At 35.0% G+C, this 17,154-nt stretch overlaps 5 protein-coding genes across 8 annotated transcripts; 3 read left to right on the top strand and 2 right to left on the bottom strand.

The window, feature by feature from the left end:
• The first annotated feature begins 100 nt into the window (after positions 1-100).
• LOC128868202 (origin recognition complex subunit 6) lies at positions 101-1,812 on the top strand. Its single transcript, XM_054110033.1, has 3 exons — positions 101-317; positions 401-530; positions 586-1,812. The coding sequence occupies exons 1-3, from the start codon at positions 253-255 to the stop codon at positions 1,204-1,206; spliced, it is 816 nt and encodes a 271-aa protein (XP_053966008.1). The 5' UTR covers positions 101-252; the 3' UTR covers positions 1,207-1,812.
• Positions 1,813-2,251: 439 nt separating this feature from the next.
• Positions 2,252-4,405, bottom strand: LOC128868201 (stimulator of interferon genes protein homolog). The gene is made up of 4 exons (XM_054110032.1): positions 4,106-4,405; positions 2,996-3,549; positions 2,637-2,919; positions 2,252-2,566 (listed from the first exon to the last, which is right to left on the bottom strand). The coding sequence occupies exons 1-4, from the start codon at positions 4,230-4,232 to the stop codon at positions 2,421-2,423; spliced, it is 1,110 nt and encodes a 369-aa protein (XP_053966007.1). The 5' UTR covers positions 4,233-4,405; the 3' UTR covers positions 2,252-2,420.
• Positions 4,406-5,142: 737 nt separating this feature from the next.
• Positions 5,143-9,783, top strand: LOC128868198 (peroxisomal ATPase PEX6). Of its 4 annotated transcripts, none has more exons than XM_054110026.1 (5): positions 5,143-5,261; positions 5,325-5,393; positions 6,817-8,106; positions 8,173-9,430; positions 9,511-9,783. In XM_054110026.1, the coding sequence occupies exons 2-5, from the start codon at positions 5,367-5,369 to the stop codon at positions 9,654-9,656; spliced, it is 2,721 nt and encodes a 906-aa protein (XP_053966001.1). In that variant the 5' UTR covers positions 5,143-5,261; positions 5,325-5,366; the 3' UTR covers positions 9,657-9,783. The 4 variants fall into 4 exon arrangements, with proteins under 4 accessions (XP_053966001.1, XP_053966000.1, XP_053966002.1 ...); XM_054110025.1 differs by having other exon boundaries at positions 5,317-5,393; XM_054110027.1 differs by adding an exon at positions 5,534-5,761 and having other exon boundaries at positions 5,143-5,393.
• A 3,300-nt stretch (positions 9,784-13,083) lies between these two features.
• Positions 13,084-14,766, top strand: LOC128867989 (putative nuclease HARBI1). The gene is made up of 2 exons (XM_054109657.1): positions 13,084-14,058; positions 14,130-14,766. Exons 1-2 carry the CDS (start codon positions 13,939-13,941, stop codon positions 14,451-14,453), a joined length of 444 nt encoding a protein of 147 aa, XP_053965632.1. The 5' UTR covers positions 13,084-13,938; the 3' UTR covers positions 14,454-14,766.
• A 92-nt stretch (positions 14,767-14,858) lies between these two features.
• On the bottom strand, positions 14,859-17,154 carry LOC128867187 (uncharacterized). The gene is made up of 7 exons (XM_054108281.1): positions 16,957-17,154; positions 16,780-16,851; positions 16,147-16,688; positions 15,967-16,044; positions 15,785-15,907; positions 15,605-15,724; positions 14,859-15,539 (listed from the first exon to the last, which is right to left on the bottom strand). Exons 3-7 carry the CDS (start codon positions 16,678-16,680, stop codon positions 14,859-14,861), a joined length of 1,536 nt encoding a protein of 511 aa, XP_053964256.1. The 5' UTR covers positions 16,681-16,688; positions 16,780-16,851; positions 16,957-17,154.

Here is a 17,154-nt window from a genome sequence, read left to right as displayed (position 1 = left end):
GACTTGTCAAAATCACGAATAACTGTTTTGAGAAGACGCCACCTTCAGTACTCAATTCGCCTTGCATTAACGTTCTCTGTTCTCTGTGTTTACTTTCATTTCTTTTGTGTTGTATTCGCGCGCACAAAATCGACATTCGCCAATAGTGCTATTGTATTTACTTAAGGTTTCAGTGAAACCAAGATTTGTTTTGTTTATGAAATTGCTGACACCAGCAATAATTCAATAAAAGTGCAAATCAGAGACAAAGTCATGGCCACTTTAATTGAGCAAATGCTTTGCAAAATGGGGCTGCGCGACGAGCCCATCATGCAAAGGTCAGTATATACATACATATATAAAAAATAAAATAAAAATACTTGAAATTTCTGAAAATCGCATGTTTATTTCGCTTATTCAGCAAAACACTGGAATTGCTACGACTTCTAGACTTGCGTTCTGCCAATGCTCCCTTACAGCTAAATGAATATGCCAAGACTGTGTTATGTGCGGATATTGCGGCAGATTTATTGGGCACTGCTTTCGATATGGTAAGAGTACACGATTGATAAGAGAAAACAATTAAACGTAACGAACAATTTTTAGGAGCAGGCAATCAAGTTATCCAGTTTACGCAAATCACATTACACCAAGCACAAACGAATGATTGAAAAACTTCTCGACCTGAATAAGGTTGTAGGTGTCAATGATATCTGTGTGCAATTAAATATGACCGAAGTCTCGCAAAAGGCTAACGAATTGTTGGGATTATATAAAGCAATTATGGCAAAGGAAGGAACTGGTGACGAAAACGATCTTATACATCCTCAATATGCGGCAATGGCTGTTTTCCAGGCTGCAAAAATCTTAAAACAGAAAGTATCCAAAGTGAAAATATTAACTTTTAGTAATTTGCGTCCAACACAGTGGCAACAACTCGAATTAAGATGGAATAAGTTCTTAACCAAACATTATCAAGACAAAACGGAGAATAATAATTTAAAGTCGCGCATTAAGGAATCGATGGAAGATAGTGAATGCACTGCAGCTAAAGTGAAGTCAAAAAGCGGTGTAGACAATAAAAAATGCTCAGCAACTGCTTTAGAGGATTATGAAGAATGGAAGAAAAGAATGTTGCAAATGGCAGAAGAGCAGCTGAAAAGTCAACTAGACCAAGAAGAAGACGAACAAGAATTTGACAAAGAAAATCTCATTTTAGGAATGTAGAATAGTAGGAATGCAGCTTTTTGCTCGCTTGTTTTTAAAGTAATATTTAGGTAAAATTGTGGTCACATAATTAAGTCACTACATCTTATTACAATATTTGTAGTGTTTTTCATTTGAAATTATTCCATATAATGGTAACTCGGACGTTCTGAACATCGTATACGAAAATACTGTCAAAAATCAATGCAATTTTTGCACGTCTTCTGATAAAAATCATGAAAATATGGCTCCTAATTTTTGAAATTTATTAAATTTTGGAGAATTGCGAATATTGTAAAAAAGAGAAGAGACTTAATTATGTTACCAGAAACATTGCGTTCTTAAAATTACATACACAATTCTGGTATGTAATTTTAAGAACGCAATGTTTTGCGTTTTATTTTAGTTGACTTAGAGAAAATCGATTGCACTTTTGTTCACCTAAGTATTCAAACAAAACGTCGAACCTACTTACATATTTACTGAAATCGTTCAAGAACATGTTTAATCTTTCATTTAGTTTTAGATGTTATGGAGTATTTAGATGTAAATTTTTTTAATTTCTAAGATAAAGTAACACATGAATGTCACCATATGTAAATTAATAAATTACTTTGCTTAAATGGATTTATCTTAACTTTTATCCAATTAAAGCATTCACTAAAGTTTATTTACTAAAATACTTAGACACAAAAAAAAATCAAATTGGTCGGTGACATGCCTATTGTTGTTGTAGCAGCATAAACATTCCCCATACTTACATACGGGGAATGCTGCTGGAGTGACAGTCCTTGGCCGGATATAAATCCGGGTCGTTTCGGTAACGTAGAACCGACTGTCGTGGAAACGTCGGTGACATGCCTCCCCACCTCCGTCTACCATCCAAATACACAGTGGCAGTAATGAAAAGTTAATCCCAATTTTAAGTTTTAATTAAAATTCTATAAAAATTGAGCGGAATATATAAAACCTCAATTGATATCTTTGGAGTTAAAATCTAGAATTTCAAAACATTATTGCATTTTAACCAAATCATTCGGCATACTCTAAACTTCCATGTAAATAAAATATTTCGTTTTTATTTGTGCAAAGTCCTATTTGCTTTGGAAAAACCCTTCATTTAATCATATAATAAAGGCACATAATATTGTAAATAAATATTAAAGCTTACATTTCAAATAGGAGTAATAGCCTACGTTTTATCACTAGAAAACGGTTTGCATCACTTTTCAATGTCATTCATCAGGCATGTTATCATTGTCCATAGCAGCAGTTTGAATACTTTCGTTTGAGTTAGACATCTCTTTAGAAAGTATTAAACTTTTGAAATGCTTAAACAACATTTCTCCAACATCCTGCTTTTCCCCATTTGATTTGTGATCTGGTTATAAAATATTTTCTTTGTTAATTTATGCATACATACCTACATATGTAGGTTTGTATTTACTCACCATTATAGAAAATCAAATCAATTTCTGCCTCTGTTTCTGGCCACATATAAATCAATTTCCTCAAATACTTGTAGAATTTCAAAAGGATTTCACGGTTCATTTCCAATATCTGTTTGGTGCTAGTGAGTTGAAAATTCAAAGTTTCGAAAAATGTTAGAATCGGGGTAGCACCTTCCAGCGCCAAATAATAAAATCGATTGTTAATTGGCTTGGTAAAACGGTAGACATCATTTTTGTAAGAGCGAAGGACACCGGCACGGTTACGTTGTACTTGAGGTAGTGGCTAACGAAACTCATACATAAGTCAATAAAATAATATTTCCCTTGATTAACTTCAATTTTTTTTTTAATTTAGTTACCTCTGCCTTTTCCAGATAGGGACTATCGAATTTAGATTGTATAAAAAGTTTGCTTGGAACTAATATAACTAGACGGTCGGTCGCAAATTTTACATCGTGCACCTGCTCATAATTGTCAATACGTTCCCGTATACCTGTGTGGTTTGTGTATGCTGGCAGTGTTATTTTTAAATACCCATGGAAGAAATTGGCTGCCATACTTGACGCAGAATCTAAACCATGACTTCCACGGATAAACATGGCATAATCGAGTGTGCTATGATCTAACTGTGCCAAGCAAACTAGCCACCAAACAGGAATGTATGTTAAATATTCCAAAGGCGGGAATATATCCACATGCTTATTGAAGCTGACTCGTATGATAATAACAGCTGTAACGCATAGAAAAATAACCATAGTTGCGGTATTGTAACAATAAGCATAAGACAATATAGTCCAGAAGCGATTTTCGGGCAAATAATGATTAGTGTACTTGAAGTACTCGCAAAGTACTTTAAAAAATCGAAGCAAGACATCAGCAATAAATATGGTGAACAATATATACACCCAGTTATCTGAAAGATATTAAGAATATTTGTAACATGTACATATTTAAAAGTCATTTAAAAATTATCAAAGCTTAATAAATCACTGAAATTAAAATAAAGATGTTTACAATTAGCCTTAACCACACAATTATGGTTTTCCCAATTGTTGTTGCAAATTATTAGCTTGAAATTTAACCCAAAGCCTGGCACACTAAAATTTAAAAAAAAAAAAAAAAATAAATAATTGGCGCGTACACTTCTGTTAGGTGTTTGGCCGAGCTCCTCCTCCTATTTGTGGTGTGCGTCTTGATGTTGTTCCACAAATGGAGGGACCTACAGTTTCAAACCGACTCCGAACGGCAGATATTTTTATGAGGAGCTTTTTCATGGCAGAAATACACTCGGAGGTTTGCCATTGCCTGCCGAGGGGCGACCGCTATTAGAAAAATGTTTTTATTAATTTTGCTTTCACCGAGATTCGAACCAACGACCTCTCTGTGAATTCCGAATGGTAATCACGCACCAACCCATTCGGCTACGGCGGCCGCCACACTAAAATTTAAACTCTTCCTTAAATATATACTTATATAGTCTCCAAACGTAGTCATTCTTATTAGGTGGGACTTTTTACGCCTCGGTTTCAATCTATCACCATCTAAACGGTTGCTACTATCAAGCAATACACCTATTTTTGCTTCAACAGGTTGCATCTCCAAAAAACCAAAACCACCAGAACATGTGTAACACTAAAAGTAACTGATTGACCGATTAAGATGAAAGCAAAACAGTAGCCGGAGGATATTTTCACATTTCTGCGAACTCTAAACGCTATGCACATTCTTTTTTACTAACTCATTAACCCATTAGTGGGCACGGATCTAAATTATTTATAGTGATTCTACAACTGTGGATAAATACCACGATGTACAGAAACTAAAATTAGCGCCTTCTAAAAACCGCTACTTCATTTTTCACGATTTTGACAACCGGTTGACGCCATCAGTTCATAAATTCTGAAATAACGGATTATAAAAATATATTCTTTTTTGAGTTTTTTTGCTGACAACACCGTACCAAGAATATATGGTGTGTGTGTAAGAAATTACACTATTACTATTGCTTGGCGATAGTTTCCATTGCCTTCGCTTACTCTTCCTCTTCCTTTTATTTGTTTATTTGAAGAGATGATGTCACAGCGAATTCAGAGGACGCAACCTTGTACTTTATCATTCTCGCAAATATACAAAGTTTTTATTTTCATGTTGGCAAATAAGCGTACGTCACAAGGGGGATTTATTAAAGGTCGTGTCACTATACCAACAAGGTTTTGTACATTAAAATGTCACGGCAAAAGAAAGTAGAATAGCAGTAAAATAGAACGACTTTTCGTCATTTCACTTTGTGCTGACATCTTGATGTTGAAGGCGAAAAACAAACATAAACTTGAATAGGTTGCCCTTAGTACGTGAAATACTTATTCCACTACACTTTGAGTAAAACCAATACATCCAAGATGGTATCCCTAAAGCAACAACAATATTCACAAGCATTTTTTTTTTTGTAATTTAGTAGTTAGATTGTCAAAATTCATCTTATTCAGGCGAATCCGCTGCCTTAACTATGGTCGAAAAAATCAAAACTACATTGGCTTTAGAACTTTTGATACGTCTTCTTGGCTCAGCTGTCTATTAAATATTCTGAACAGCTACAAACTTCTCATTGACAAATTGGGCTTTACTGTAAATAATTAAAAATAGCAGCAAATTATTTCTTAATTGAAAATAATATTTTCAGCTAAATAGCCTAAAAAGAAGCCTATTGAAGAAATTAATACCTGTGTCGAAATGAAGAGACGCGTTATTGTAAAAAAGGTAAAGTCCATTTGCAAATGTTATAAAAACGACTTTTGGTGATTTGTTCTTGTAAATATATATGTATGTATGTAAAGTTTTTTGATGCACATAAGCATATGTGTATGCCAAAATAATTGTTTTGTTAATTAAATTTGCAGCTCCATACAGGGTAAAGTTGTTATTTAATGATTTGGAGAGGTGCTTTTAATACTATTGCTCCTAACCTTATATCCCCAATGTATTTGTCAATCAAAGCCTAAAGGTTACGCATTATACTACTTCCCTAAACGACTAACAACAAGTAAATGTGTGTTAATTGATTTAAAACAAATACTGTGTGCTCTATGTAACCGCATATTGGAGTTAACACAACAATGTTCGAAGAGGTACGTGAAATAGTGATGTATCAAAAATATATTTAGTTAAATTTTTTATATTGCACATAAAAGTGAATATACGTACATTAGGGAGGGTGAAATTTTTTCTTTACTGTGTTTCGGCGACTGAAGTACTATACTACTAACTCTAAGCAAAAAAATCTATGGAAGTATAGTTCAAAAATGGATTTCAAGACTCATTGTGTTTAATTTTAGTTATCCAAAACTAATTTTTATTTTATATTTTATTATATTTTTTGGAAGAAAGTATACACATGTGGTTTGAAAGTTTTGATGATTATTATTTTGTTCAAACCCCTCCACAAAAGAGTGTAAAACTTGAAAGCTTACTCAATTTGAATACCTTGACAAGAAAAAAAAAAACACTACTTATAGCAATTATCTTATTTCAATTTATTCAGAACATATTAAAAAAAGTATTTGATAATGTATAAAACTCCAGCAATAATATGTTTCAGACAGGATTCTATTCCCTGTATTACTACCATGTTTTTTTCATAGATTGAAATATGTATATCCTAACACCCTTAGGAAAGATTTGAAATTTTATTATACCTATTCCCATTTCGAGTAGAGTTTTAAATAACTTTTTTTGTGTGAATAAACTACTTTTAAATCTCTTTTCAACAAGTTACCCTGAAATATCCAAACTCTAGGTCAAAAGTTAAATTCAATTTTTTCTCCGCTGATTTCCTTTTTTGTACAATGCGAACTGCTAAACACCTCTTTTATCTAAACTGTAAGATTCACAGAATGCGAATAGAATACTTCAGTCGTCGAAACAAAGTCGTGTATGTTCTTTAAGAACAAATTGACCCACCCTAATGTGCACATATCTATATACATATGTATGTCTCAATAAGTGGTACGGATTTCATCGCATGTTCATTTAACTTAAAATATAATGCAATTCAAAGCCATTCGTAAATGTACCTTTTAAATTTCAAGAATTCAAATATTATTTTATCACGTATTGTATTAAATTTTCAATGAAATGTTGTTTTCCTAAACACTTACAAATTCAACTTTTTACTCTCACATAGAAGAAAATTGTGAGCTGCAATCCAAAACGCTCCATTGACGATGGTTCACCCACAAAATATACGTATGTCGGACGCATGCTGGAACTAATTGAAAGCTATAACGTTGCCGTACAAATTTTATATCCAAAGTTTCCATGGTACATATTTCCAGGTCATCTCATCTATGCAGTTTACAAACGCTACATGAAATACTATAAGGGCAAATATCGTCTAGTGCCCATACCGAATGCTTTGTATGATATGTTAATAGACAAAGAGCTTATAAAGTCCGAACACATTGTATTCGCAGCGCAAGAAGTTTATGATGAATATACAGAATCCGCCGACGTAAATTTTGTTAATTTGGTTATAACCGCAGAGGGCGGTTTACACAATTCATCTACTAACGGAAAGAGCAAAAGCTTAATTCCTGCATCCGACCATGTTATCAAACAAATGCTTAATTGTGCTCCACATACAATCGTTGCGCAATTGTTACCCACTGCCAATAGTCAATCTAATTGTATTTTTGTACAAGAGAATTTCTATGCGAATTTAATGGATCGTTTTCGTGTAACTAACGATTATAGCCGTCGCACACGCTTTTGGGCACATTTGGAGCATTTAAGTGATGACCAAACAATTCCTAGCATTGCGACTAAGGCACATATCTATTTGTTAAATACTCCATACGATCTGCCTGCGGAAGTATCTGAGTTAATACTCAATAATTTCTTTAATACGCCTCGCTTGCTGCATCGTGGCCACACGTATCGTATTGAGCTCAATGCACAACTGGTTGGCACCGCTGCGTTTGCGCACTATTACTTGATTTTTGCATATTTGAAGCATGTTTACTTCCGTTGTGCGCATCTTGAGTTAAAAGGCAATGATTTTGAGATGCAGGCCATTATTGCTAAAAACTTCACCAACCTAGTGCAAGTACCGCACACACATCACTTTCTGCCGCGACAACTTATGAACAATATTGCAATCACGGAAAATTATCCAATCGGTTTAATGCGCACATACCGGATCCTGCGCGACTCAATAGATGCTTTTTTACCCAAAAAATCAGCCTGTTTGTCGTCTAAGCACATCTATCCAATATTTCTTTTGCAAGGCGAGCGTGGCGCTGGTAAAACAAAACTGACGAATGCGGTCGGGCAGGAGCTAGGTTTACATGTATTTGGCGTTGATTGTGCGGAAATAGTATCACAAGTGCCTTCTCATACAGAAATGAAATTGAAAACTGTTTTCGCCAAAGGCAGTATTAGTGAACCACTGCTTATATGTTTCCATAACTTTGAGGTAAAATTTATTTTTCAATTAAATTTAAAGCAGTAGTTAAAATAAATCTCTTCAAATTTTTCGTAGATATTTGGTATCGATAATGAAGGAAATGAGGATCTACGCTTGTTATCTGCTTTTCAAGTTCAAGTCCAAGAACTTTTCACACACGATCGCAAACATCCAATAGTTATTGTAGCGCTGATCAATGAAAAGTTTCTCAAACCAATGGTACAACGACTTTTCTTGGAGGTTATACACTTAGAGACGCCAACTAAGGAAGAACGTTATAAAATACTGTGCTGGCTCCATGCTCGTGAAGTCTTCAACGATAAGATTTTCAATCAAAAGGCGATAGCGTCTTTGCCACTTTTCAGTTTAGATCAAAGGGATCGTTATATGACGCGAATCTCACCAAAATGGATGGAAATAAAATCTATTTTGCAAGAAGTTGCAGAGAAATCACAGGGATTCTTGCTGGGTGATTTACAAATGTTGTATGAAAATGCAATCCGTGCACTATGCTACAACCGAGAATCTAAATGCAATTCCAATCTCAAATTCGCACACTTCTCCAAGCACCTTATTGAAATGCAAACCTCATTTGCCGATAGTCTTGGTGCACCTAAAGTACCGAAAGTCCTCTGGTCCGATATAGGAGGCCTCTCAAAACTTAAAGATGAAATTCAGAGTAGTATTGGTTTGCCATTGAATCACATGCATTTAATGGGTAAAAATTTGAGGCGTTCGGGTATACTTTTATATGGTCCCCCAGGAACAGGCAAAACCTTGGTGGCGAAAGCTGTAGCGACGGAGTGCAACTTAAGTTTTCTGTCGGTGCAAGGACCAGAACTGTTAAATATGTATGTTGGCCAGAGTGAACAAAACGTACGCGAGGTATTTGCTCGCGCACGTTCAGCTGCACCGTGTGTACTATTTTTGGACGAACTAGATTCTTTAGCGCCTAATCGAGGTGTAGCTGGAGATTCGGGCGGTGTAATGGATCGAGTGGTGTCACAATTGCTTGCTGAAATGGATGCTTTGGGCGATGCAACAAAACCAGTTTTTATCTTAGCTGCCACTAATCGGCCAGATCTTATTGATCCAGCTTTACTACGGCCCGGTCGCTTTGATAAGCTATTTTATGTGGGGCCTTGTGTGACAACTGATGATAAGGCAGCTGTTTTAAGTGCACAGACACAGCGCTTCCACTTGGCTAAGAACCTTAACCTGAATGACATTGCCGCAAAACTTAAAGGCGATATGTCTGGCGCTGATCTATACTCGATATGCTCGAATGCTTGGCTATCGGCAGTTAGACGTACTGTTGACAAGCATCTGAGAGGTAATTTTATCTCGTTTTACTTGAACCAAAAATATTTCCACGCATACATACATATATGTCTTTGTATATTATTCCTGCAGATAATACCTGTGATGAGCGGCTAGTCGCCGATAATGTGCTTGTCGAAATGGAAGATTTCAACAAATCTTTCAGTCAGTTTGTACCATCGATTAGCAAAAGTGATCTGGAATATTTCAATGAATTGAAATCGTCTTACAGTGTTTAGCTGTCGAACCAATATTTGGCAGTTGGAGAATTAAAAACCAAAAGTTTCTAAAAAAATTGTTAAGTTTTGAGAACACAGTTTGTTGCCGTTAAATATAATAATAAAAATGCGTTTGCTTTCTTCGGAACCGTGCTGTTTATACAAGACTGATCGCGATTTATGTATGTGTGCACGAATTATTCTCTATTATTGGCGTATACTATTGGTAACGGAAGAATTAAGTATTTAGTAATTCCCCGGAATCAATTCCATATAGGTAAATGCAAGAATAAGTTCTCTCTCTACCGTGACGAAGATGCATACAAATTGAATTCATACAATATGATAGTAGTAGTCCAAAAGCAAAATTTAAGTATATTTGGTAGTTTGAACCAAAGTTCTCTAAAGTGCCAAATTTTGATTACCTCTTACCTTCAGTAAAAAATATCCGGCACCAACTTGTAAGAGAGTAACATACTTTTATCTCTCAAATAGAAAAATATATATTATACAATCCAATCATCCAATTTCGTTTGTGAATAACGTTTTTATTAAATGAAACATATGACTTTGAGTCTTTATTTAGATCATTAAGCGCTTCATTGCTTGTCTGTTTATATACTGCACCTGTCTATTTCACAAGTGTCAAATATTATTAATATACGACGCCACTTTCAAATATTTTATTAATAGCACTAACTTCACAAAAACACGATTTTATGCTGGCATATTGTTTGAATAGTTCAATTTCACAAAACAGACTTGAATATTTCCTTTATTGCTAACGTACTGAACGTACTCTATTTAATTTTTGTTCTTTACTCTATACCATATTTTAAAATGAGTTTGACGGTTTGTTTGATTGTTTATTGCAACTGTCTTTAATCAGCAGTTTTCGGAAGTGCCCAGGCTCGAATCTTCGGACATGAAATATCAAAAGAAAAAGTTGTTTCTAAAGCGCTTGCCCCTCGGCAGACAATGGTATAGCTTCGAGTGTATTTCTGTCATGAAAAAGCTCCTCATAAAAAATATCTGCCGTTCGGAGTCGCCCTAAAATTGTAGGTTTCTACATTTGGGGAACAATGGCACAAATAGGGGAAGAACTCGGAAAAATAAATAAAAATAATGCCGAACTCTTGTTTGTGCAGGACAAAAAAAAATTGTAGCGTTAATATTTGCGAATATATATATTATATTTATATGAAATTATTGGTAAAATGAATAGGAAATAATTATAAAATTCATAGTGAATGGATTGTTTGTCTCCATTTTACAGTTGTAATATTAGATACATATTATAAAACAAGTGGCTTTTGACACCTCACATACAAAAACACAAACGGGTTAATGTACATAATTTAACAATGTTTTATTTGTTTATTTCTTTTCATTTAAAAAATTCGCTTGATTCCTACTTCCTCGAAAGTTTTTTGTGTAGTAAGACACAAAGTTTTGTGTGAACAGACCCATAATAACACTGTGCAACAAATTCAGGTTAGCAAAAATTAGGTCCATTCTGAGAGTGGCGGGTGAAAATAGAGGCGAAATTAGAAGACCCGTATCGCGCCGTTTTTTTATGTTCGAATTTTTTTTTAATCGGCCTTCGAAGTTCGAAATCGGAGCAAAATTGTTTATATGGTTTTTTGGCTATAACTCGTCGACTAATTGATATTTTTTCAATCTGTAAAAGCCAAATTATTGCTAGAGACCTGTGCAACAATTACAATTTTTGAAAAAATTGATTTCGAAAATTTTTGTGGTACTTATGAAACAATATACTGAAAATCGGCATTTGACTGCAAACTTCGAAGACCGATTAAAAAAAAATTCGAACTAACATAAAAAACGGCGCGATACGGGTCTTCTAATTTCGCCTCTATTTTCACCCGCCACTCTCAGAATGGACCTAATTTTTGCTAACCTGAACTTGTTCCACAGTGTAATTTAACATATTTTTAGAATCAAGAAAAGGTTATGCCCATTAACGACGGCGCTTCATGGCGTAACGACAGAAACACTTCCTTGTCTGAAAATGTAGCCTTGAAGCCAGTTTCTTAAATATTTATTTTCAAAGCGGCAGTGATATAACAAGCAGTTTATTTAGGGTGATAGTTTTTTGTTAAAAAATGAAAATGAATAGATTTATTTGCTCAAAATCATCGATTGTTATCACATTTAGAAGAGCATAATTAGCTTATGTTTTTTTTTATGAAATACGGTAAGATTTTTAAGGGGGGATTGTTGTCGGCCAAATTAAAAATATACTTAATTCTTAATAAATCCTTTTTGTCCGCTGCGTACATTGCAAGTATGCAACATACACACACAGTTCGCTCTATTAAAAAGCTGATGAAATAGCCAGCTACATTTTTTTCGCACTGCCGGTATCACCCTGTTTTAAGGGCTGCGAAACAGATGATGAATAGAAAAATTGATTGCAATTGCAAACGTAAACAAAAATTTGTGTACCTAATGACCCGTCCCAATGAGTCTGTTTCATCCGTTACGGCAACAAATTTGGCTGACAGCAAAAAATATTATGTGCATTTGATTCGAAGGCGCCCCATCTGTCGCGTACGTCATGGCGGAATGCACAAAATCTGGCAACTTTTTATTTTTGCCGTATAGCAAGCGTGGCGAAAATGACAACTGTTTAAGGGGTTATATACCTTGTGTTTTTCAAAAAAATCAAAATAAATTTTATTTCTTTATCGTAAAGTACAATCCCTTGAGAACATTTTCCAAAAATTTCATAGAGATCTGAGCAATAGATCGAAAGTTACAGCGTTTTAAATTGTGCGTCGTCACGTCCTGAGCGTACGGCCTCATGCGGCGCTTGAAACTTTAAACGCGATTATCTCAAAAACGTGTTTTTCCAAAAATGCTTTTGCGGTGGACGCGATTGCAAAAAAAGTATTCAACCGATTTTTATAATTTTTTTTTTTAAATTGTTCGTAATTGATGTCGCCTCTTAGTGAACGATCAACTTTTTATGTATAAATTTTTATTTTGCAGATATGAATTTTTTAATGCCAATTTTAGGACTGTAGAAGTGGAGTTTTTTAAAAACATGTTCCTATTTTCACAAAAATCAAAATATTTAATATATTGATCGTTCACTAAGAAGATATAACCCTATACTAATGAAATCTTTTCGATTTTTTGATTTCAGTTGACTTGGTGGACTTGAATCGCGTCCACCGCAAGCCTCTTCCTAAAAAAGGGTCTTGGGGGAAAACGCCATAACTCCGCCATTTTTAAATATTTTTACACAAACAAAGCCTTTTTTTTTTCTTTAAACATTGTAATATCCAATAATAAAAACTTTTATACAATAAAATTATTGCTACATATCTTTAAAAAAAACCCAACTTTCGCTAATTTCACCGGACCACAAGGTATATAACCCCTTAAAGAAGAACAATTTTTGTAACGTGCAAATGTTTATCGATGGTGTTTTTTAGTGTATCTAATTAATTGCAGCAAATAAATGAAATTTAAAATAATTAAGTCAATTCAAACGCACCCCTATTTCTTCGAACCAAGTTCGGCTTAACCAAGTTATCTGAAAAATAAATGTGCTTCCCGATATCGAAGTTATGGTCGCACCCCCGTTTACGACTGCCATAAATTCTATTCAAATCAACTTTCGCTGCACAACCAACAAAAACCTGTTTGCTCTCACGTCACGAACATCTGTTTGTTTAGATGCAATACTTCCATTGTGACGCTACGTCTTACACGTCACGACAGTCAATGCAACGGACGAAACGCACCCATTGTGACAGGGCTGTAATATTCCACTTTGCTGGATGCAGAATGAATACTAGCGCTGAATCAATTCGTTTTTGAAATTGTTCATCGAGTATCTAAATGGAAGAGGACTTTCTATTGCTCTTAATCGAGAAGTGGCAGGATGCTTTTAATAGCAATACTATGAAGTTTCTTGGTGACTGCAGCGATCCGTTTAATTTGTCAACCCAAGTTTTGGAAAAGCATTTCCTCTTGCCAAAATCTATGTGTCGCTCATTAATAGAAGACTTGCTACCGTACGATAAACAGGGCACTAGTCTACCTCTCGCTCTAAGATTAAGATATTCGGCATCAGTCAGCCATCGATGTCTCGCGCATTGCCAAGTATAACGGAACTATTGGTTACACAAAAACGTGATGAAATATGCTTTTCAGACATAAATTAGAGTCAAGCAGTTGTTAAGAAGGGGTGAATAATGACAAAATGTTATGTTTGTGAGCTGTTGTATATGCGGAAGAATTATTTTATAATTTCAAAGAAAAATTTGACATGGATAATACTTTGGGTGTTATTGGAACAGCGCACATTAAAATACTGGTGTCAAAAGACAAATGCGGATCAGAAGAATATTTTAATGAGCACTGTGAATACAGTATCAAAGTAGGAAGCGTAAGTACAGCAAGTTGAATCAGCTATTGAATCTTCAATTAATATCTCCACTATAACAATGTATCTGATAGATTTGTGATCACCGCTTGTTATTCACATCGCTAAACGCGAGATCGCCTGGTTCCCTATCTAATTCATCTATCTGGCGTAGTTCTTTAATAAAACACTACAAATTAGGTTCACAAAACACTTGGTTACTAGGAGATGTTACATGCCCTCTAGAACCATGGCTGCTTACTCGCCTGGAGTTATCCTATAACGATAGGCTTAGAAGTTCTCATAATTGTATTAAGCAACCCGCTTTAAATGCCTCTCCAAAAGGCGCAGGTTGTATTATAAGCACGAACGTCCCGCAAACATATATGCATGTGCCATACTACATAATATACTCTTGAAGAATTTAGGTAGTGCAACATAGGATAAAAACGAACTACAAACATCTTTAGAAGATGCTTCGAAGAAGGTGTCAGAGAAAGCGGCCTTGAAGCGTGCGCCAAAATTTTTAGACGGCACATACGTTAGACACCGTTATACACAACATTTATAATTTATTAAAATGGAAGAAATATTACTATTTTTACACAAAAACCTAGTATATACACTGGTGGACAAAGAAATATATTTTTTACTTGTGTACGCTTTCATATCTCCAATGAAACTGCACTGATGATGAACTGTTGTATGTGGACCTGCCACAACTGCGATGGCTAAAAGTTTTTTTTTTTTTTTGTTTTTTCTTTTTTGTAAAAAAATATCAGTAGAATATAGAAAATAAATATTTCTTAATATTTTTTATTTTATTAATCATTCGTAAAAAATGTCAATACTTCCTCTAGTCTCTGAACGTTATCTGCCAATCTTGTTACGGCAACTGTTAGTCTATGCAAAATACCCATAATTTGCTCTTTTCGGTCATCTCGCTTACTTATGCTCTTTAAAATGATTTCGTACATTTCATTAAGAGATGTGATCTTGCGCTTTTTCGATCCATTTGTTGTATCTTCAGGTACGGACGTATGCGAAGAATGTTTGGTGTTAAAACTTTCAGTGCCCGTCACCTCTGAGGGTATCAAAGAGGGATCCAAAGTAATTTTTGAGCGGGCAATACAAATTTTTTCTCTTTTACATTTTGCCGCAGTTGGAGATGGATGGGAAAGAACCATTTTTTCCTCCTTGGCGGTGTCAATTGTAGCTTGCGTAGATTTATTCAAAGAAGTTGATGGGGGTGAGATTATAACGACTCGTCTTTCTTTATTCTCCACATCTGAGGCATTCGTAATATCTGATGGACAGGGAAGAACAGCAATTTTGCTTTTTTTGCATGCTTTTTCTACCGACTTTTTAGATTTATCTGAAGTAGTTGCTGGAGGCGAAATTGTATTGTCTCCACTTGCTCCGTCAGCTTCACCAGAGGTCAGCATTGGTGCATTCAAAGAAGTATTTGGTCGGATAGTAACACAAATTTGCGACTGTATAGTGTTCTGAATATTTTTGGATAATAATTAAAAATATTTAATACATAAAAAATTTTGCAATGTTAATTTACCGGAAAACCCAATGTAGGCGCATTTATTTGGGGGGTGTTCAGCCCAGATGTCGTATATTCATCATTCGTTAGCTCAATGTCAGTTTTCATATCCATTTCAGCTTCAAAATCAAAAATAGCCTAGAATGTTTTAAGTATAAATAATTAATAAATAAAATTCGTGTGTGATTGAAAACCTACATCCGGTTCAGAATCTTGATCTGATATATCTTCGTAAATCTCCGTCACTTTATTTATATCATCATCGTCAAGGCAATCGATTTCATTTTTAATCTCTATATCTGCTTCCGGTTCCAGTACGATCTGCAAACATGTATATTTTTTTATACTACAGTGCAAATAAATTTAAGCCTATAATATACCTCCGTTTCAGCGTCGTGCTTGAATATGTCCTTACATTTCTTTTGAGTTCTGATTGCATTACTCCGGTCCTCCACTTCCTAGTTTTTTATACAACATAAAATTTTTTGGATGAAAAAGCAATTAGTAAAAACCAGCCGCACTATGTGCGCATATTTGAAGTGAAACTTCTCATCACTCACATTCGAAGGCACGTTCACAATAACTGAAGAAACAACTGGTCTTTGGACGACTATAGTATTGGCATCTTCCCGCATCTTTTTTCGCTGTCTATATTCACGACACCGCTGAGCGACTGATTTCCTCGTCTTTGTGGATGTAGTTGAAGTCGGATTCATTGGACTTTGCGATGGATTGACCTGATGAACGTCGGCGTGAATGACAATTATTCTTCCCTCAGTATTTTCAACAGGAACTTGAGCCTGCTCAGCTTGGCCACTCGTTTGTGATAAATATTTATGCAATATGTTACCATCGTCTCTGCTGGTACTGGGTTGTGGATTGTCTGTATTGACTATGGGTAATTCACTTGGCCCAAAGAAATTCGTCGATGATGAATTGTCTCCGATAGTGGCGACTGCATTTCTCAAAGCCTTTTGTCGAGCCCTATATTTTCGATTGCGTTGTGCTGCTGTTTGCGCTCGCGGTTTTTCTTGTTTCGGCAATTTTTTCCGAGCTCTGTATTCCCGTGCACGTTCAGCAGGCGTTTTTGGCATATTGAAGTCTATAACAAAAAGTAATACCAAATTGGAAATCAACAATATTTTTTATGGTCAACAAATATAATAATATAACTATTGTAAAATTATACTTACAAATACTCAAATTAGTGATGTCAAATCGGGCTTAGTAAGGCACAGCAGATTTTCCTCAACAGTACCTGTGAACTGTGTAGGATAGATCTTTCATAATCACAATATACTGATATTTAATTTCTTCGTATAGATACTAAATTTTACATAGTATATTTATACAAATTTATCAATACATACCTGTTCTAACGGGAAATTAATTTGCTAATTTTAACTTCACTCTCACGGAATATATATTTAACTATTAAATATTATTTAATAATAATTTTGATGAACACGTGGACTACACAAATCCGCGTCGTTTTCTACGTGTCTAGGCGTCTGCGCCTCCTCGCCCCTGTAATATCACGCGCATGCGCGTGTATACGGATGTCACCA

This window comes from Anastrepha ludens, chromosome 6 (genome assembly GCF_028408465.1).
Source record: "Anastrepha ludens isolate Willacy chromosome 6, idAnaLude1.1, whole genome shotgun sequence".
Taxonomy (NCBI): Eukaryota; Metazoa; Arthropoda; class Insecta; order Diptera; family Tephritidae; genus Anastrepha; species Anastrepha ludens.
The sequence above is the reverse complement of the archived record's forward strand: the minus strand, read 5'-3'. Positions and strand labels throughout refer to the sequence as shown.

Excerpts from the sequence above, each read along its gene's own strand:
- LOC128867989 (XM_054109657.1), top strand. The coding sequence starts at position 13,939 with ATGGATAATACTTTGGGTGTTATTGGAACAGCGCACATTAAAATACTG. Across the intron at positions 14,059-14,129 it reads ACAGTATCAAAGTAGGAAGC|ATTTGTGATCACCGCTTGTT; the intron begins GTAAGTACAGCA and ends TGTATCTGATAG.
- LOC128868201 (XM_054110032.1), bottom strand. The coding sequence starts at position 4,232 with ATGCAACCTGTTGAAGCAAAAATAGGTGTATTGCTTGATAGTAGCAAC. Across the intron at positions 3,550-4,105 it reads TACGTTTGGAGACTATATAA|ATAACTGGGTGTATATATTG; the intron begins GTATATATTTAA and ends AATATCTTTCAG. Across the intron at positions 2,920-2,995 it reads CCTATCTGGAAAAGGCAGAG|CCACTACCTCAAGTACAACG; the intron begins GTAACTAAATTA and ends GAGTTTCGTTAG.
- LOC128867187 (XM_054108281.1), bottom strand. The coding sequence starts at position 16,680 with ATGCCAAAAACGCCTGCTGAACGTGCACGGGAATACAGAGCTCGGAAA. Across the intron at positions 16,045-16,146 it reads TTGTGAACGTGCCTTCGAAT|GAAGTGGAGGACCGGAGTAA; the intron begins GTGAGTGATGAG and ends ATAAAAAACTAG. Across the intron at positions 15,725-15,784 it reads ATCAAGATTCTGAACCGGAT|GCTATTTTTGATTTTGAAGC; the intron begins GTAGGTTTTCAA and ends AAAACATTCTAG.
- LOC128868202 (XM_054110033.1), top strand. The coding sequence starts at position 253 with ATGGCCACTTTAATTGAGCAAATGCTTTGCAAAATGGGGCTGCGCGAC. Across the intron at positions 318-400 it reads GACGAGCCCATCATGCAAAG|CAAAACACTGGAATTGCTAC; the intron begins GTCAGTATATAC and ends TCGCTTATTCAG. Across the intron at positions 531-585 it reads TGGGCACTGCTTTCGATATG|GAGCAGGCAATCAAGTTATC; the intron begins GTAAGAGTACAC and ends AACAATTTTTAG.
- LOC128868198 (XM_054110026.1), top strand. The coding sequence starts at position 5,367 with ATGAAGAGACGCGTTATTGTAAAAAAG. Across the intron at positions 5,394-6,816 it reads GACGCGTTATTGTAAAAAAG|AAGAAAATTGTGAGCTGCAA; the intron begins GTAAAGTCCATT and ends ACTCTCACATAG. Across the intron at positions 8,107-8,172 it reads TATGTTTCCATAACTTTGAG|ATATTTGGTATCGATAATGA; the intron begins GTAAAATTTATT and ends AATTTTTCGTAG.